Source organism: Capra hircus, chromosome 24 (genome assembly GCF_001704415.2).
Source record: "Capra hircus breed San Clemente chromosome 24, ASM170441v1, whole genome shotgun sequence".
In the NCBI taxonomy this organism is placed as follows: Eukaryota; Metazoa; Chordata; class Mammalia; order Artiodactyla; family Bovidae; genus Capra; species Capra hircus.
In genome coordinates, this window is record NC_030831.1 from 31,037,054 (window position 1) to 31,058,389 (window position 21,336).

The 21,336-nt window shown below is 34.3% G+C and overlaps 1 protein-coding gene across 2 annotated transcripts in view; it reads left to right on the top strand.

The window, feature by feature from the left end:
- Positions 1-21,336, top strand: part of SS18 (SS18, nBAF chromatin remodeling complex subunit) — a 71,925-nt gene that overhangs the window by 35,083 nt on the left and 15,506 nt on the right. Inside the window, exons 4-9 of one of the 2 annotated variants that reach the window (XM_018039664.1) lie at positions 2,209-2,362; positions 6,311-6,532; positions 16,674-16,841; positions 17,481-17,585; positions 20,341-20,433; positions 21,150-21,269. In XM_018039664.1, coding sequence (XP_017895153.1) covers positions 2,209-2,362; positions 6,311-6,532; positions 16,674-16,841; positions 17,481-17,585; positions 20,341-20,433; positions 21,150-21,269 — 862 coding nt within the window. The remainder of the gene's footprint in view (positions 1-2,208; positions 2,363-6,310; positions 6,533-16,673; positions 16,842-17,480; positions 17,586-20,340; positions 20,434-21,149; positions 21,270-21,336) is intronic. The other variant, XM_018039665.1, reaches the window with a different exon arrangement.

Here is a 21,336-nt window from a genome sequence, read left to right on the forward strand (position 1 = left end):
CCGTTCTGATGTGCTGCGGCCTCTACTCCAGTCTTTGTCTCCCTTGAACAGGGCAGAGCTGAAATCTCAGCTCTTTTTTGTAGTAATGGCTGTTTTCTGCTAGTTTTCTTGAATCTCCGCCTTCTTTCTGGTTCTTTCTCTCTGGGACTTTGTTCTTTAGTTTCCGGCTCTCTGGTGGCTGAAAATCTCCGTCTTCTCTCAGTCTAGTGGGACTGCCACCTCTTGCGTTTTCTGTTCCACAGTGAAGTCAGGAAAAGCCAGCGTGGCTGTTGTTTCCATTTTTCCCTTCTTTTAAGAGTTGTCTCCCCTCTTGTTCCTCTCTGTGTACATTACTCTTCAGTGCCTTCAAATGATTTTTCCTTTTATCTAGATTTTATTTTTTTAGAGAAACAGTTTTAATTTTTTTTTTTTTTTTTTTTTTTTTGCCATTTTCAATAAGTACAACTAACCAGGTAAAGAAGCACAAATACAAAGTAATGAGTCTTGGAAAACATAGACAGAATACTCCTTAATGTAAATCACAGCAAGATCTTTCTCGATCCACCTCCTGGTTTCAGAACTTGATGAAGCTCAGGTTCTTGATGTCTCATGGCAGAAAGAATTCTGTGAGAACCAAGTGATAGGTAAGAAATGGATTTAGAGAAAAAGACACTCCACAGAGTTTGGGCCATCTCGGAAGGAGAGAGTGGCCTATCTGGATTTTATAGCTTTTATTAGCAAGAGGGTTAGTTTGATACAAGCTACTTTATTATGATGGGAACTGAGAACACTGATGTTTTATGAGTTGACTCACTTGAATTACAAGAAGATGAGAAACTGATACCTACTGAGAATGAGAGCATAAATTCTTGAACAGAAAATTTGGACAAGATAATAGGAGGAAGGAATTGGATTTTCGAACCAGAGGGTCAAGTCAGCCATATTGAAGGAAGATAAAGGGTGATTTAAAAGTGAGATATGTGACACCGAGTTGATGTTTGGTAATTTTCTTGAAAATGGAGCAAAGTATTTCAAGAATACAAACTGGATAAAGAATTTAAGATAAGACTTGAAGAGGAGATATTTAATAAGTAGTTATTGGGTTCAGTAGTGGAAGAAACTAAGATTATGAATTTAAGATTTTGAATCTGTTTAATTTTGTAAATGTTAGTGATTATGAGGTGGTAGGAGATTTGAGTGTTCACACGTGATGTGTAAAGAACCATGTATATCTGGTCAGTGTGCTAGGGAGGACTGTGTTTGCAAAATCTGGGTAGTATAGACGCAGTAAACATGTCAGAGGAAGACTGAAGTTGTAGAAATGGACATTCTGTTTAGAACACAGACAAGTAGAGAAAGAAAGCAAAATAGATCTGTAAAGGTAAGATTTCTGTATCCTCTTACAGGCTTAAAAAACTGGGGTTTGGAAAGAAACTATTATGCTTTCTCTACCCAAAAATCCCCAAGAAGGGAGCCAGGTTTACAGACCACCTTATCTTATATCTGTGTTTTTCCTTTTGCCCTTTTGTGAACTCTCAAGGTTAGTCAGTGATTTTCTTCACACTTTCATTAGGAAATTTGCCAAAGGCATCCTTTTGAGGCAGCTGTCTGTGTACCCTTGGAGGCCGTCAGTAATGTTTCCAATCTATAGGAGTAGTCGGCACAAAAATGTTGGGCTGAGCTGCATCTTTGTGGTTTGAAACATTCCCCCTCCAAAGCCACCCCCCCTCCCAACAATATAAAATGTATCACATTTTGAAGTTTCTGTACCTTAGTCTTTTGTTACTGTATCTTTTCAGGTGAAATAACCACTAAGAGTAAATATATCCAAATATATCAATAATGAAAGGAGACTTGATTTTTAAAGTATAATTGAAATAGCAATAGTGGGCACCTTAGAAATCTTTATAGATAAACAAGAATTCTTTTTGTATCAAATGTTATGATTTTTAAATTTTCACTGTAAAGTAAAATACACCTGAATTGTGGTTCTTCTTTTGGTCTAAGGTGGTCAGAGGATACATCCATGCTGATGATCCTATGAAGTTTTTGGAGCGTATTAAGCACAATGTGAATAAGACCATAATTAAAATGCAGTAGAATAAGTTGAAACGCATGTGTGTTTTTGTTCCTGTTCACTTGAATAATATAGGCAACTGTTACACCATATGCATCTTTAATATATTAGTCTGACTGTTTGTCTTGTTTTACTAAACTGTCTTCTTTCAGCCACCCACACAGAATATGCCTATGGGTCCCGGAGGGATGAGTCCGAGCGGCCCTCCCCCACCTCCGCGCGCTCACAACATGCCTTCAGATGGAATGGTAGGTGGGGGTCCTCCGGCACCACACATGCAGAACCAGATGAACGGCCAGATGCCTGGTAAGTTTCTCTCCTCTAAGACATTAACACCAGAGTTGCTTAGCAACTGAAACGACATGGGGGCTCAAGGGATACTTAGATTGTTGATGACAAAACTGCTTTGAATGCCCCCGAGTCCAAGCTCTCTTAGAGTTTGTTAGCTACAGAGCTACGTGACCTGTATTCAGTGTTTATCAGGCTGCCCTTGGGCTTTGATGTAGCTGACACACAGCATTCCTCTGATGAACAGAACTGGCTAAATTTAGTCTGTCTGAAACTATGCAATACAGCTGGCTTTAGAAGCTTTTGGTGGGGGGAAAAGGCATGGCATCATGGCTTAAGAATTAAAATGTTTATAAAAATGTATTGTAGCATTTCTCTGAGTTTTGTGTTTACTCGAAATTTTATTGATGTCAGAAACGGTACTGTTGGAAAAATAACACATAGGGAGGTAAAACGAAATACTCTCTAAAGTGCTAATGTATTTAGTATTTTCTCATTGGTCTATTGAAACTGAGCTTGGATTTTTATGAATATATATGTTTATAGCATAATGGAAATGTGGAAATTGAGCAAAATTAAAAGCTGAAAAGTGTCAGCTTTCTTACATGATACATCATTTGTTGTTTATCCATTTTAAGTTTAGAGCTACTGAAAATATCTTTCAGACCATCAGGTGCTGATTTACACACCTTTTGCTGGGTTGAATTTTTAACCTGAAAAGTATCTTTAAATTATCTTGTTTTTGTAATAGTAGTCACACCCATACCCATAATTTTTGGTGGGGTGTTTTCTACATTTAATATAAGAATATTTTTACTTTCTAAAAAAGATTATTTTCATCAACATAAAGTATTATACAAATAGCAATAGTGAGAGTAAATTAAAATCACAGAGAAGTTTATTTTTTAAATTAGTAGTATTAGCATCTTTAGGATAGTATCAGCTGATTGTGTTGGTAGCATTGGTGTTCAGGGTCTTTGGATGCAGAAAGCACAGAGCAAAAGAGGCCAGGTCACCTGGCTTCCCGGAGAGTGATGTGTGATTGATGGGTCATGGAGGAGGCTGGGGTGTTTTGGTGGCAGCTTTCTCTTTCTTGCCAGGGCTTCCTCAGTCACGGCCCACATGGCCCTCACCCCACATGGAGGCAGGATTAAAGACATAACAGCTTGTTGGTTGTAGTTAGAAGGAAGCTTCTTGCTTCCTTCTGGTTGTAGTCAGAAGGAACTGCTTGTAGTCAAAGGAAGCTTCTTGCTCTGACCACACTTAGATCATCAGGACATGTTGTTTTTAAAACTGTCAGAGTAGTGCCAATGCAGGTTAGTAAGTCAGGGGAGTTTTGTGATTTTTTTTTTTATAGTGGTGTCTTTAATTAGGAATTCAATTCAACTTCTCCAGGTAACATTCATGCCAAAGGCTGAGGAAGCAAGTGAGCAGCAGTGTAATTATTGTTAACATGACATTTGGTTTTTGTGTGAGGCCATCTGGAATAAGATATCTCTTTATGAGCCAGGGATTTTCAACCAGTTATGACCTAGGTTGTCTAGAATACTGGAGAACTTCTAAAACAACTCATAGTTAGAAAGTTTACAGTTAGGTGTAGGAGAAATTGGAAGTCCAGTTAGTTATATTGTTTTTATTTAATAAGTTTCTTATGATATTTAGCCAACCTTTTTATGCACACAAATTTGTATCTAGGCTTTTGATTTCTGATTTTAGTTGTGTTTTTAATATTTTGTCTTGTAAGTGGTAGTGTTCTTTATATGCTGTTTGATCTTGATCACATATCTTCCTTTAAAATAAATTTAGCTGATTGAAAAAAAAAAAGATAATATATGCCTGCTGCTGCTGCTGCTACTAAGTCACTTCAGTTGTGTCTGACTCTGTGCGACCCCATAGATGGCAGCCCATGAGGCTCCCCTGTCCCTGGGATTCTCTAGGCAAGAACACTGGAGTGGGTTGCCATTGCCTTCTCCAATGCATGAAAGTGAAAGGTGAAAGTGAAGTCGCTCAGTCGTGTCTGACTCTTAGCGACCCCATGGACTGTGGCCTACCAGGCTCCTTCGTCCATGGGATTTTCCAGGCAAGAGTGTTGGAGTGGGGTGCCATTGCCTTCTCCGTCCCACTTCTTACCTACTGGGAAATCATAAAGTACATTCTGTTGCCAATTTGAAATGTTTTTTAATTATTCACTCCATCCTTTCTCATTGGGTCACATATCAGGAGTGAGGGGAAGGACTCAAATCAGACTACTTAGGCTTGACTCTTAAAAACCACTACTTTACCATTTTTGACAAAATTGTAAACCTCCTTAAGCCTCATTTTTATCCTCTGTAAAATGGGGATAATATTAGTACTGACTTCATAGGGATGTTGTGAATGGTACCAAAATCAAAAGGTGCAAAAAGACACACAGCCCCTCTCTACCCAGACTCGTTGTTCCAGATAGTCATTGGTGTCTAGTTACCCCGTAAAACATGTGCTGGTGTACATTCTTTCTTCTTCTTTTTTTTAAACACAAATGGTAGCATATGTTAGATAGTATTTCATATTTTTACCTCTTAAAGATTTCCCTTAGATACCATGAATATATAAAGATATATTTTGGAGACCACTCAGTATATAAAGAGCTGCCTCATTGTTTTTGATGACTGTATTGCATTCTTTTTATGGATGCCTCGCATTTATTTGGACCGTTTCCTTCTGATAGAAATATAGGTTATTTCTAGTCTTTTGGTATTAAAAATTACACTCTTGCGAAAATGCCTGTGAAATATAAATAAGTAAACAAACTTACAGTTTTGTATCCATATACACTCAAAAACTTGTATATTTATAGGATAAAGTTCTAGAACTGAAATTGCTAGGTTAAAGGTATATGCATTTTATAATATGGTAGTTATTGCCATATTGGTCTACATAAAAATAGTACTTACTTATACATTTATAGTCTTCCAATGAATTATGAAAGTGCTTTTTTCTGCATAATATGGTTGGAACAAAACTTTTGATCTTTGCAAATCTAAAAGTTGAAAAATGGATCTCATGGTTTTAATTTGCCTTTTTACTATATTAAATGAAACAAGGAATTTTCTCATATTTATGGCCCTTTTGTAGCTTTTGTATAAACTGATGTTTCGTGTACTTTGCCTGTTTACTGCTGGTAGACTTTTACTTACTTAGTTTATATGTTAAGTAATTGGTTTGGTCTGTGATATTTCTTGTAAATAATTTTTCCCAGTTAATCTTTTTATTATTTAATTTTGGTTTTTTTGTCATGTGCAAATGTTTTACTTTTATGTACTCTAGTTTATAAATCTTTTATAGTTCTGAGTTTTTTTTTGCGTACTTAAGAAAGCGCTTCCACTCTAAGTTTATTTTAGAAATTCTCCAGTTTGAAATACTCTTTTATGGTTTCCTTACTTTTTCTTTCTTCTTTTACATCTGGACTTAGTTTTGCTAGAAAAAACATGGTAGGGATCCAGCCTGTGTTTTTCCAGATGTCTGCTCAGTTGTCACAACATCACTTACTGAATCATCTTTCTTTTGCTCACAGATACTTAGTATCAGAACCATTGTCATTTGCCAGATTGCCCTTTTGGGTCAGTTTTTAGACTGTGCTCTAGGTTCATTGATCTGTTAATTTGTTCATTTATGTGTTAGCACTACACACTTTTAATTCAGCTTCATATATTTTGGTCTCATATAAAGCAAGTCCTCCTTCGTACTGTTTTTTTTTTTTTTAATTTTTCTAGAATGTTTCTGGTTTTTCAAAAGCATCAGTTTCTTAATCTGTAAAATGAGAATAGTAGTCCACCTCACAGTATTTGCTATCATTCAAGTAAAGCATTTACTTTTTTTTTGCTATTGATTAAATACTCAAGTTATCATTTGGTAGCTTTTTAAGGTACTTTTGTATAGATCATCTGTTTAACTTTCATATTTTGGTTCCGATCACTTTTCTTCAAGGGCCCAACCATATCCCTATGCAGGGACCCGGACCCAATCAACTTAATATGACGAATAGTTCCATGAACATGCCTTCAAGTAGCCACGGGTCCATGGGAGGTTACAACCATTCCGTGCCGTCATCCCAGAGCATGCCAGTACAGAACCAGATGACCATGAGTCAAGGGCAGCCCATGGGAAACTACGGCCCCAGACCAAATATGAGTATGCAACCAAACCAAGGTAAGTTAGCTTTCTTTATACCCTTCTCGACTAGAATGCTCCTTTAGCTTTTGAAAATCAGTTTTTTCAAAATGTTAGCTGATTTTCAAAATCACAAGTTTCAAGTAAGTCATACTCAGAAAAGGAACATCAAGTTTGAAACCAGCTGAAAATAATTTTTTTCTTTTACATTTAGGAATTAAATTGCTCAGTTTAGCTCTTTAAGCTTATTTATTTTTATATTTTTGGGACAGTTTATTTGAGACAGTATTTTTGGATTTTGAAGCTAATTGGTGAATAACAGAACATTTGGTTAGACCTAGAGAATTGAGAAAATAGAATTTTATTAAGTATACTCCTTAAAAAGCGTCTGCTCTGTGGTTCATTTTACTTGTGGAGAATATATTAATTTTCTTTGAATCTTGCTTGATTTAATGTTTTCTGATGCTGTGTTTCAGCATTAAAGGTAATTTTAAGATAATTTGTTGTTAGAATGTTCAGTGGAGGTGCTGCTGTATTCTTGTATTATTAGAGTGGTGTGAAGTCTATTAAAGTTTATTACCAATCTCAGAGAATGAAATTGTTATCATGTTTCTCTTTTAAGTATTCTTGTGAATAATAACTAAAAACCAGTAAGTGGCGCTCTGTTCTGCTAATTGCCTGTTAAAACATCTGGCCTGTTGCCAGCTTAAAGCTATTTCAATTATGAAATGTGATGAGGTTAAGAGTCTCAGATAGAATTAAATGTATTTGCAGTAAAATTGTCTAGATTTTGCTTATGAAAAACAAATCATCAAAATACAACCAGATAAAGGAAGTTAATGTTAATCTGTTATTATTTTTGATGAAATAATATATTGTGATTTAAAAATCTACAGATATTTTCTATAATTTTGGTAAAATACACCAGACACAAAGGCAGATAAATGGAACAAACTGTCAATGAACATAGCTTCACAGAACTGGCACTTATTTCATTCTTTTCCCCTGAAAGTTGTTGAGTGCCCATTATGGGATATTTCCTTTTTTAAGTTATATCAAATAAAGGTTCAAAACCACAGCAAGATCCAGTCAGTGCTAGATTAGGAGGGGTTCAGATGTTTCCTATACAGTTTGATTACCAGGAAAGAGAGCAAAAAAATAGCAATAGTGATTCTTTACAGCAACCGCCGTAATGGTGGCACATTTCTTAGAAAATACGTGTGCGACAATGGATGTTGCTGCAGCAGGGATTGACATGGCGTCTTAAGATTTGAAGGGCCGTCCCAGGTGTCTCAGTGGTAAAGAATCCGCCTGCAGTGCGGGAGACCTGGGTTTGATCCCTGGGTCAGGAAGATCCCCTGGAGAAGGAAATGGCAACCCACTCCAGTATTCTTGCCTGGGAAATCCCATGGACAGAGGAGCCTGGCAGGTTATAGCCCTTAGGTTCGCCAGAGTCAGACACAACTGAGCAACTGAGCATGCGCTTAAGATTTGAAGAAGAAAAATAACATATGCAGCAATGTGTATGGAGAAAATAGTTTTACTGTTTTTGGAAAAAGGAGTTAAAGTTTTATAGGAGTTTCTGTTCAAAATATAGCCACCAGCTATTACTGTTTTTTAAATTTATTTTTCTTTTATTGAGTTACAGTTAACATACAATATTAGTTTCAGGTATATAGCATAATGATTTGACAGTTTCCTGCATTATGAAATGATCACCGTAAGTCCAGTTACCATGTCATTGAACTAAATTGTTAAATATTATTGACTGTATTCCCTGTGTATACATAATACCACCATGGCTTACTTAAACCTGGAAGTTTGCACCTCTTAGTCTGTTTCACCCATTTTGTGCATCACCCCCAACACCCCACAGTGTTCTTCTGAAAAATGTCATATTTGTATCAATGTATAGTTTTTTCTTTTTTTAGAAGTTATTTTACTTTTTCTTCGTTCTCATAATTTCTGAATTTAAGAATAGAAAATAGACTGTATAAAACATGACTTTGAGGATCTGATTTAGAAATAAAAGCTGCATTTCAAAAGAGAAAAGAAGATGTTAGGGAGGAAATTACCACTGTTTTAAAAAATCTCTTCAGGACAAATATAAAGCTTTTCAGTTAAATTTTGACATTTCAGAATCAAGAACCACCAAAGAAAATTGCAATTTCCATGGAAAAAAGGAGGGAAAGTTATATGAGTTTTTAGCAATACTTGCTTTCTTAATCACAAATAAAAAACTTTTCAGTTAAATTTCTTATAAAAATATTTTGCAATTCCTTATAGAAATATTTTAATTACATGGTACCTGTTGGATTTTTTAAAACTTGTGCAGCATGATATAAGTTTTATTTGAAGTTTTAATATTTATTTTATTATAAAACCTTTCCTTAGATAGTTTTATAAAAATAAGCTATATGTTTTACATTAAATTTTTTCTGTTTTGATAAATAGGTGAAAGAAATTAGAGGAGACTACATTTTAAAATATTTTAAAGAAAAGCTTAGAGGAATACCAATATTCTATAAAAGGAAATGTTTTCTACTTTAAAAATTTTTTGTTAATATTTGTTGAGATATTATTTGCTGTTTGAGTTAATTCAGATTTCAAAATGTTGAGGCCTTTTAACTATCTGCTTATTTCTGTATACATATCTCTACATCAAGAGCTATTAGAAAAAAAATTTTAAAACCACTTATTTTTTAATAATGAAATTAATTAAATATTTAATAATGAAATAGTGAGATTTCTTAGGTTAAATCTCTGTCCAATGACAAATGAAGGGGAGAAAAGCCAGTGCCGGTAATTGTGTTTTAAAAACAAGTAACAATTATTTAACCTTTGTCACGTTAATAATCATTAATTATTTAGGTGACATATTTGGGTACTTTATCTGATGATGTCATAGTAGTTTTCTAAATAGAACATTGCAGGTCAAGACCTAGATATGTTTTATTCTGGTAGTTTTGAAGTGGCTTTGTTATTTACCCTCTCTCCTTTCCTTTCCTTCTTTTTTTTCTCCCCTCTTTGAAAATGAAATTCAGGAGGAAAAAAGTACTCCTCTAAAAATTTTGTCATGTATTTTGGAGTCTGACTGAAATTAATTCAAAGGATAGGTATCTTCCACATTTTCAGTTTATCACTGTGAATGTTTGAAAAAGGAAGGAGAAGCAGCATAATAATTTATACTCATAGTTCCAATATAAAAGGGGACATTGTGTACTAGTGTTATAGTAAAAGTATCATTTCTGGCAATGAAATTATGGAATGTCTTTGGATGTCATAATTCTCTAAAAGCTGTTTTCAGCTTTTAAATTTTTACTGAAAAGTTGAAAAATAAGAGTAAACCAAATTAATGCAAAGTCTAATATAGTGAAAACATGTAGATCTACCACACCAAACATGTCATTTCAAAAAACTGAAAAAATTGGCCCCATTAAATTTACTGATTACCATATTCATAGTCATTAAAAAATTATAAGTTAAATGAACTTATATGACAGTGGCAATTGGTACCTACTTTTAGTTGTAGTTTTATGCATATCTGTGAACTGAGAAAGCAAATGTTTTTAAATTTAGCATTTAGTGTATATTCTCTTATGAGGACTACTGTTTTTAGATGAGTGGTTTAGCAAGTTTTTAATGTTAATTTCTTTCTTAAATTGCTACACAGTGTTGTAAATAGTTAATCCGACCTACTTCCTGTGTTATTTTAACTATAATCCAGATTAAGTTCAGTGATGTTCACTTTGAACTTAAGGAGTAAGGCTCATGTTCACAGTTGATCGCCTTCTTACGTGTTGGATCTACTCACTTACGTAGAGAGCGTCAGCTCCACTGCAGTTCAGACAGCTCCAAAGAGGCAGAGGTTTGCCTCTTTTGTTCTGGTATCTAGAACAAAACCAGATCTGTCTTTTCAGTGAATGGGAACTGAAACCAAATGTTACATGATAACCCAGAAAGATATAGAGTTAGTGCCTTAAAGATGTTTCTTTAAAAGTCTAATTAATTTGAGTAGAGTAGTAGGCTTTCTGGAACAAAAGTTAACATTTGATAGCACTAGCGTATTTTTCATTCCCAGGCATTAGTGATTATAGCTTTCCAGATTTTAACACCATTTTACTTACTTATTACATATTCAAACATAAGGATTTTCACAGATTGTTATGTTTGTGTTAAAGCATATATTTCACAAGTTCCAGGTATGGTATATAATTCTTCAGACTTGGATCCAAGTCTTGGCCCCATAGATTACTGTGTATGGGCCTCTATCTAATTTTCTTAATTTCTTTAAGTAAGATTAAGTGAGATGATACATTTAAAAATCCTAATTCCATAATTTTTTATATAATTTACATAAAATGAGAACAAGGGGTTTTGTAATAATGAAAACTTGAGATCGTTTATTGGGGATTATCTTCTTTAGCCATAAGACCTAATTTATTTCTGGCTTTAGTTTTGTTTGAACAGTATTAAGAAAGTCTTGATTTATTTAGCTAATAAGTTGCAAGTGATAATGATGTGATCTAGAAGCTTGACATTAGAGTAGTGGGAAATTTTTCTTTAAGTACTTTTATCATATAAATATGAAGGGCAAAAAAATATTGTCATAGCCAGGTTTGTTATACTTACTCTTATTTTACAGTGGTTTATTATCAGTTATATATTCAGTTTTTTTAGAAACTGACAAAGTGATTACCAAAGTAGCTTTCCCATTTTATATCCCAGCAACACAGTGCATGTGGGACCCGCTTTCTTCAGATATTTGCCAGCATTTGGTATTGTCAGTTTTTTTTTTTAATTTTAGCTGTTCTAAAAGTGAGTAGTAGATCACATCTCATTGTGGCCTTAATTTGCATCTCCCCAATGGCTAGTGATGCTGAACATCTTTTCACGTGCTTATTTGCCATCTGTATATCCTCTTCAGTGAAATGTCTCTTAATGTCTTTTGCCCATTTTCTGAATTATTTTCTGACTGTTGAGTTTTGAGAAATCTTCATATATTCTTTCAGGATTAATTTAAAACTTTTTTCCCAGTTTTTTTTTTTTTTAGTGTAAAATTTCAAACATATAGAAAACTTGAAGGAATTGTACCTGTATGGTTGCCTCCTGTATTCTACTCATCCGTTAGTGGCATCTTCTTTTTAAATGCATTTCCGAGTGTTTTGCAGATATTATTATACTTTTGCCCATTAATACTTTAGTCTGCATAGCATTGGAGCACAACGTTTAAAATTTTTTCTTTTAACAGTTTTCTTTTAAAATAAGGTAACATTTACATACAATGAAATACAAAAATCTTAAGTGTCTCATTCACTGGGTTTTGATGTATTTGTAACACATGTACTCCTTGGCCTTTGTTTTATAACTAACATCCTAGGTGCCTTTATGGGATGCCGTTTTACTCCAGTTTAAATATTTTGTGTTAACCATAATCTAGCTTCTTTTATGGTAAAAGGGCATGATTGATTTACTTTTTCTGTTAGAAGTCTTTATCTTAAAGTGTGATCCTAAGAACACCGGCATCAGAATCATCAGGGGTACGTGTTAAAATAAGATTGGTCTGCTCTTCCATGCCCACTAAATGAGAATCTCTAGGGGTAAATTTTAGAAATTACTTTTTACAAATCTTCCAAGTCATACCTGTTTATACAGTCCATTCCATCTGAAGTTTTTCTGGGCAGGATAATCTCTCCTGTACCTGATGCTTTATAAGTTTCAGCTTTCATGCTAAGTTGACACAAAGCTGTATGTTCTCAGATAGCCTGTGTCCATGGCTTCCTGTTTGGGCAAAATGGAGACTTTACTTTCACAGCAGATTGTCACTTGCATCCCATAAATCTAGAGCTTTTGGAATTCCTTTCAGTCTACAGTAGGTGAAGTCTACAGGGGCTTTGTTTTTGAATTAATATTATTATATAGTATAGTTGAAATTATTCAGGGGAATTGACTGAGAAATTGCATAGCGTTTTGCTTTGCCAGATTTATGAAGCCACAACACATCCCTTTTCTAATTTTCAGTCATCAGAAAGCTAAGTATATAATCTAATCCTCAGACTAGTTTGTAGAGGTGCCTATGATGTACAGTTATGCCCTTGAGAATCCAGGACTTCTTAACTCAGCACTAATGGCATGTTGAGTCACCTGCATCTCTACTGTGGGGGCATACCCTGTGCACTGAGATATTTAGCTGTATTTCTGTCTTGTGCCCACTAGGTGGCAGTAGCAACCCCTCAGCACCTGTGGAGATAACCAAAAATGTCTCTGAACATTACTGAATATCCTCTGGGGACAAAATCCCTCTCGGTTGAAAAATAACAGCCTTAAGAAATGGTTACTGGAAGGAACTGTATGTAAGGGTGGTCTGTGTTACTGAAGAAACTTAACAACAATAACAAAAGTTTTTGCTACTGTTATGTTTCAATACTTTTTAAATACTTTCATGGGATTTCTCTAAAAATTGTTCTTTTTACTAGATGAAATCTGTCATGGTTCTATTTCTTCATTGATTGCTAGGAAATTCAGCTCAGTTTGCACTAGTTAACAGTGACTTTACTAAACTTCTGAGATTTTCTTGCTTAGCTCTTGTTCTTTTAACCTTGATGGTTTTTTTTAAAATGTCTTATGAACCACTTAAAACTCTTGATGAAGGCAGGTGTAGATTTTAGGTAAGTAAAGAATCCTATTCACTTTAAATGGTATTTAAATAGGTAGTGAGTTAGCTAATTGAATTTACTGAAATACAGGGATTTTCTTCTTGCAAATAAAGCGTTAGTAATGCTTTCAAATGAGAGCTATAAGTGGTTTAGTTTGAGATTGAATGGTTAAGGAACAAGTAGTAAAATGTGAGCAATAGGTGAAGAAAGATGAACAAGAAAATGGCCTTGTAGTGGGCATTATCTACACGGTTTTGTATTCATTCTTACTGTAACACAGATAATAGATGAAGAGAAGGAACTTACTGTATTCTAGGATTTTATTATTATAGTGTTAATGTTATGTAGGACTGTTTTTCTCGGAGATATTACATTGGAGAAGTTTGATTTGACTTTGGAGGAAAGGTATACATAATGGCTAAGAGTGTGGCTTTAGATTTCTCACTGTTTCCTAGCCATGCAACTTTAGGTAAGAGTCTTAATGCTTGTATGCCTTGAGTTTTCTTACTTGTAAAGTGAAGTTGACAACAATACTACCTGTTTCATAGGGTTTGAGGAGGATAAATAAATAATAGACTTAAAGATCTTAGCTTAATGCCTGGGCCATAATAAGTGTTCATTAACTGTTAGCTGTCATTTTTAATCTTCATTTAAAATTATTCATAGATTAATGATATGACTTTAGAGTTTTATTATTTTGCATCTCAAGATATGATTAAAATATAGGGCATTGTTTCTGTAGAGTATTTGATAGTAGGATCTTTGTACATATCATCCTTTATAGTACTTCTTAGTGTCAGAAAGGTTTATGTGAAAGATAAAAAATAGCCTTTAAGCATATAGTAATGTGAAATGTCACACTTTGTAGAAATTGGTTATAATAGACTCATTTTGTAATCTTTACTCTGTAGCACAAATTTTTAGAACTTATTTTGGGGTAGCCTTTTGAGGTGTAGCACTCTTATTTCCGTTAGTATCTTAATAGATAATACACATTTATTTGCCATAGTGTAACATATTTCATTATCATAAGAAAAATAATATGCTTCCTAAACAATCAGTTTAAATCATAATTTTTTTTAATAGATAAGGCTTCAAGGAAAAAGACGGGAAGTGCCGTGGTTTAGCCGTGCCCTCCTGCTCTGTCTTCTGCAGTTTTCGGCTTGATCTTGAGTGATGTCATGGGTCCTTAGAGGGAGAGCAGTGACAGAAAATAAAAGAAGGGTGGTAATTGAGCTCTTTGGGATTGGAACTGCTGACAGTCCCAAAAGATGAAGCACAAGTGGCATGGTCTTCTCTATCTAGGGCTTAAGCTAGCATTACTTTTCCCCTTTATAGCAAACCTTAGAACTTTGTTATTACTGTGTCTTTTTGGATTTTTCCCCAACTGTTATGTTTTTGCTTTCTTTCTCCTTTAATTTTGGTTCCACTGCATATTATATGCTTTCATTTTATAGTGATCTTCTGTTAAAACAAGAGATCTTTAATCACTGTTGAATAAAAAGACAAGGCAAAACCTTCATTTACTGGAAATGAGTTCTGTAAATGGTCAGTCATGCTGCGTATTCTATTATGAATGCTAGTGTTCAATATACAAAATGTTTTGATAATTGTAACCTGAATTACAGTAGTATTTTGAAACTTTTCCATTGCATAATTTGCTTCTGAGCTACTAACTTGGCTATAGCTGGAGGAGAGGCAGTGACGAATAGTGGAATAAATGTGCTTTGAAATCTAGCTGGAGTTGTGCCTGATTCCCAGTTGATGTCTATCAGCTTATATAATCTTGATCTTAGGATTTCTTGGCTGAACACTTGAAAATTAGGATCCTTACCTCTGGCAGGTGTTAGAGATTCATATGAAGTAAGCGTGAGAGCACGTCTGGTAGTAAGGGCATTCTGCATCAGGTTGTCTTTCCCCTTCCGGTCTCTACTGAACTATCTCATCCCTACGACTGAGTTTACTTCCTTGTTGAAAACAAAGTCCCAGAGTAACCTTTGAAAGACTTAAATTTATGACAAAATTAGAAGGAAAAAGAAATTTGAAAAGAAGCAGAATAAAAGAAGGTAAATAGCAGAAAAAAAGAATTTTTAGCTCTGATAGAGTACTTCTTTAGATAGCCAGTTCTTCATATTGGAAAAGAGTGAATTCTCTTTGCTCACATTGTTCCTGGTGTTTTAAGTCAGAAATATATTTAAAGAGGTGGGTGTGTTGCATTTTAGATTTTTATGTAAATTGTGATCTTTTGGCTCATCTGGATAATTTTACCTGGTCAATTTTTCCAATTCTTTCCCCAAGTCAGTGAAGGCGGGATGGGGCATGTAGCTATTTAAGCAGGAGATTGGGAGACAACTCATACATGCTTCTCAGGCAGTAATGGTTATAATGTTTGAATGATGAGCTCCACTTAGTCCAGTGAACCTCTGAGCTACCTGCTTTGTTGGATGAGCAGCGCAGAACTTCATGGCCATTTTCGATTATATCATGTGATGCATTTTTACTGTTGCCAACGTGATACTGTCGCAGTGGCTGTTCCACTATCTGGATATTGCTCACTCAGGAAACTACGCAGTTCTGATTTCCAAGTCTATGGCTTATTGTAATTCTCTGCCTAGGTATTTTTTGATTGTGTTAAAGGTTATTAAGCATTTTGTAGCCTTTGATTTTAGGAAGACCATTTTAGTTTATAAATCTTAGAGTTGAAAAAACGTCCTGGTGGCTCAACTAGTAAAGAACCATCCTGCCAGTGCAGGAGACACAAGAGATAAAGAATTCGATCCCTGGGTCGGGTAGATCCCCTGGAGAAGGAAATGGCAACCTGCTCCAGTGTTTTTGCCTGGAAAATCCCATAGACAGAGGAGTCTGGCAGACTGCAGTCCATGGGGTCACAAAGAGTCAGACATGACTGAACACACATACTCACAAAGTTGAAAAATAGAAGACCCTTAGGTTTCCATTTTAAAATTGTGTATGAAATTCCACTGATACAAGTAGTACATTTATAAATGTGTTTATAGATTCTCTATCTACTGTTACGTAATGATTGGGCATTGAAAAAGGAAAAAGACATACCCAGAAATTAGATTTCTTTCCCTCTGTTTAAATACTCATTTGCTGTGTGATTTTTGTGGTTTTCTTTGTTTAGAGATATTTTCTTATGTAGCATAAGATTCTGTCTTTTCTGGAAAGATTGTCTGGATAAATATTATATAGTACATAATGAAACATATATGCATTTGGGAAGTTCATATATTGTAACCACTCTTTTTTAAGAAATTGCTACAGTATTCCTCCAGTGGAATTTAAATCAGCTACGGTGGATCACTTGTTTTCCCTAGTTTGCAGATTATTTTGGGCACGTGAACTATAGTTCAAAGATTTGCTTATATTACTTGAAGTCAGTTTATCTTCCAATAAATTATCTAGTTTAGGGATTATATGACAATAAAAGAAGTTTGTATTTCTCTTAAGATGTTCAAGTTATATGCCAGCAATTGTGTGGGTAACGTTTTGTCTGTTTTCAGGTCCAGTGATGCACCAGCAGCCTCCTTCTCAACAGTACAACATGCCCCAGGGAGGTGGGCAGCATTACCAAGGCCAGCAGCCACCAATGGGAATGATGAGTCAAGTTAACCAAGGCAATCATATGCTGGGTCAGAGGCAGATCCCTCCCTATAGACCACCTCAACAGGGTACGGCTCCCCGGGGAAAAATTCTCACAGTGCTCGAAAGGCTTTCCATTTTAACAAACTTTTCATATAGGCAAAGTTAGAGCCTTTTCTTTCTTGATTTTGAAAATAATTATTTTTCTTAAAAGGTAATGGGTATAGTAGGTACAGAGGGTCATGAAAAGTGGATATGAACTCTCTGGTTTATGGTTTTATTTATTCTTTTCTGGGAAAAGGTTATGTCATCAAATTATTATCATAAGCTCACTAATTTACAGCAGAAAATATTTTATTTTTGAGAAATTAAAAATGTATGATCAGAAACAAACCCTAATTTGTTTCAAACTGCTGTAATATCAGAAAGGAAATTAATTTTCTGCCAGTTTGAATCTGTTTTTAGGAAGGTTGTGTTTGTGCTTTTTGAGTTGCTGTTGTTTGATATTGCACGTGTGGTCTTAACATTGATTTCTGTGAAATGTGGTATGTGTTGTTGCTGTTTATGTATGTGTGTGTATAAGAAAAGTCAGAAGTATCTGAGATGCCAAAGCATGGGAGGGGAATCTACGGCTGCGAAATAATCTGTCATAACATCAGGTTAGACGGAATGCCTTTGATGACACAGAGAACAGACTATTTACATCTTGACTGGTTGTGGTTTTTCAGGCCCACCACAGCAGTACTCAGGCCAGGAAGACTATTATGGGGAACAATACAGTCATGGTGGACAAGGTCCTCCAGAAGGCATGAACCAGCAATATTACCCTGATGGTAATCTCTCCTAATGTTAACTTTCCCGTTTTCTGTCCCTGCCCAGTATTAATGTAGCTAGCTATTCAAAACGTTGTAATGAGAATGAAAAAACTAACACTGTGTTTCTTCCAAATTTAGAAACACATCAGTAATCTAAAGCATCAATCGTGCCGTTAATTTATAATCTATTTTAAACTATATTTTGCTTGGTTATTCCATATTCGTATCATCAGGCAACATGTTCTATCATTGGAATCCTATCTTATGTAAAAGAAGATCCTTTTATATTTGGAATTGTTCATTTGAACCAAAGCAAGTGTTACTGATTTGCCTTTTTAGAAAACAGCTTTATTGAGGTAATTCATACACCATAAAGTTCAACTGTTGATTTACTTTTATTCATTGTATAAATACAAAGAGAATATAGTTCTTGAGTATTCTACCAAATTTTATCCTGTTAGTTAATATTACATATGTCTCAAAGAACTATGGTTTATATATGTTATCATTTGCATTTGAGAAAAATTTTGGAGGCTAAATTATATCCATAATATACTTGTTTATATAGAGTTAGTAGAATAGAAAGGCATTTGAAAATCAGATTTTAACTCTAGTTGTTTAGTTTAATGGTAATTTTATTTTTTAACGAGAAGGTGGCTTGTGAAAAAATGGTCAGTAAAAGATGTACTGTGTTTAGTAGTTAGCCAAGGATACAAGTAGACTTTTATCATACAGTTCTTTGTTTACCTGTATGCTTGAAAATTTTATGATATAATGTTGAAGAAAAAATAATCCAGACATATAAAATTGATCAGATAGAGGTAGCTGTTCACATTACAAAATGATCTGTCTTGTTTGGAAGGATTTGCCAAAATCTTCATTTATATTAAGCTCCCTTGATATAATTAGGTAAAACTACTTAACAGAGAAACTTGGAGAAACTAAGAACTTGAAGCTGAAATGTTGAGACCATTTGACCAGAAGCTAATGTAAACTAGCAGGAGGATATGACTTCGTGTATTTAAAAAATCATATTATCTGCCACCCTCTGTCAGTGTATAAATCATAAGTGGTATATTCCTGCAGAGATTCTGATTATATAGGCAGAACAAACACTCCCTATAGAATTTTGCACACAAAATATGTGTTTCTTAGTGGTAGTGATACATAAGGATAATTTTGGTTAGAAAATATTTTTAAAAAAATATTTTACTTGCCCTCAGTTATTTAGAATGTTGGAGGTTTTTTGTTTTCCTTTCACATGTAGACATTGTTTTAACTTTTTTTTCTTGAAAAACTTTAGTTACATTTATATACTATAGATATATTTATATTGTTATAAATATAAACTTTCTATTCAAAATAGATAATTTTTTTGTAAATAGCAGAACTTAAAGGTTGCTATAAATAATTCTTTTATTGTACAATGGAATTTAAAAATTTAAGCCATATATCATTTTTACATAAATGTGTATTAATATATTTGTCCAATATTTACATAGAGTATTTCATTTATAGCAACAGTTAATTTTCTTAAATAGCATTGGATGTTTTCTTACTACATTTAGATCCTTATGCCAGTAAATATATAGATTAAGGACCAACAGACTTTTTTCTGTAAAGGGCCAGGGAGTAAATATTTTAGTCTTTGCAAATCCTGTGGTCTTGGTCTCAACTACTAAACTCTTGTAGTAGCATGAAAACAGCTATAGAAAATATGAATGGGTATGACTGTTCCAGTGAAACTTAATTTGCAAAAAGAAGCCACTGGCTGTATTTAGACTGCAGGCCATAGGTTGCCAATCTATAATGTAGATATTTAGGAGGTGGTTTGGAAACATTGGAATACTAGAGCTATGAGTATTATATTTATTCATAACTATATTCCTCCTTCCTTAATTAGGTATTCTTCTAAAATTTAGTTCAGATCTTAGCTAACTGAAAGGTTTTTTCCTGCAATTTCTTTGGGCAATTAAGTTAAAAGGACTAAGCCTAGTAAGAGTTTCTGTAAAAACTGTGTGCACAAACAAATAAAAATGAAATTCTTACTTTGGAAAACAAAAAAAAGGACTAAGCCTAGTCATCTTGCCGGTGTAACTTATTGTGCCTTAAAATGAAAGATGTGCTCTGGCAGTTAACACAGTATTAATTTTTGAAGGTGTATGTTTATGATACTCTAGAAATATTTCCTAAAGACTCCCAGAATGGCAGCATTAAGCAATATATTTTTGCATCTGAAAATACTTTGATATACAAATACTTCAAGGAAGTTAATACAGAATGTGAAATATTTAAGTTTCTTTTAGGGGGAAAAAAACTTATGGAGCTCTTTTATATTTTGCGTTGTTTTAGCATATGCTGTGGAATTGGCGACCAGCAGAACAGGTGTTTGACAAAATATGATAATTGCTTCCTTTGCTCATTCTAATTTAATTCAGGTTATTTACATGTGAAAGGCCTAAATGCTTTCCTTTTCTTTTTTTAAAAAAATGGAAGATAAAGTTTTTTTTCCCCTCCTTGATGAGGATTATCAGAGTTAAGACTAAGTGTAATGTTTCTAAAACTGTTTTTTGCATTAAAAAGAAAACTGCACGTTATCTCAATATGAAAGCAATCACATTTGGTAAATATTTGGCTAATGCAATTGAAATTTTTTATGTATTTCCATTTCTTTTTCTTTTTTTTTCAGTTTTATCTGAAAGTATAAATATATTTAGGGTTTTCACTCAGTGGCCATTAACGTTTCTTCCTGTCTCTTGTCGAATTGATGTAGGTCATAATGATTACGGTTATCAGCAACCGTCGTATCCTGAACAAGGCTACGATAGGCCTTATGAGGATTCCTCACAACATTACTACGAAGGAGGTATCTATATACCTTCACACACATACACATATATATCCCCTTCTACAGGAACAAAAATTCTTGCATAAGACAACTTCTACCCACGCAAAGCTCTTGTAGAATACTAGTTGCTGGCTGTCTTGAAAGTTCCAGGGAGCCTAGAACAATCAGAATAATTTTCTTACAAATATTTAAAATGTATAACCATGACTTGCCATTTCTAACAACCATAAAAAGACTAAAACATTTTAAAATAATTTTTTTCCTCAGTGGAAATTTTCTATTTGAACATAAATCCATCAATCCAATTTTTTTTTCTTGTTGTGTGTTCACATATGTATAATTTTACATATAAGTTTAGTGCCTCTAGGAAACAGCTTGCTGATCTTGTGTAGCTAGTGTGTGCTCTTGTAGCTGTCTTTAATTTTTGTCTTTTTTATTTTATTTAGCATAGTCATGATCTTATGACTGTGATGTTCCAGTAAATGTAATGCTCGTATGGCAGAGACGCTGAAAATGCTGCAGTTCAACCTTGCAAAATTGGCTTTAACTGCAGTTTGTTTGGCCGAAATCCTTCTGTTTGGTTTGAGTTTTTTCTTTGTTTTGTTAACTTTTAAAAATCAATATAGCATTTCATTTTGTTCTTGTGTTGTTGGCTCTGCATCTTAGAGGAATAAAGTTAATTAAGCAAACTCCTCAGTATTTTCTTTTTGTCCTCTTCTCCAATTATCATGTAGGAAATACGCAGTATGGCCAACAGCAAGATGCCTACCAAGGACCACCTCCCCAGCAGGGCTACCCACCCCAGCAGCAGTACCCAGGGCAGCAAGGCTACCCAGGACAGCAGCAGGGCTACGGTAATTGCTTCTGGCAGTTTTAACTTAGTTCCTCCTGCAAAATGTGGAAGTGGATATTTAATTTTCA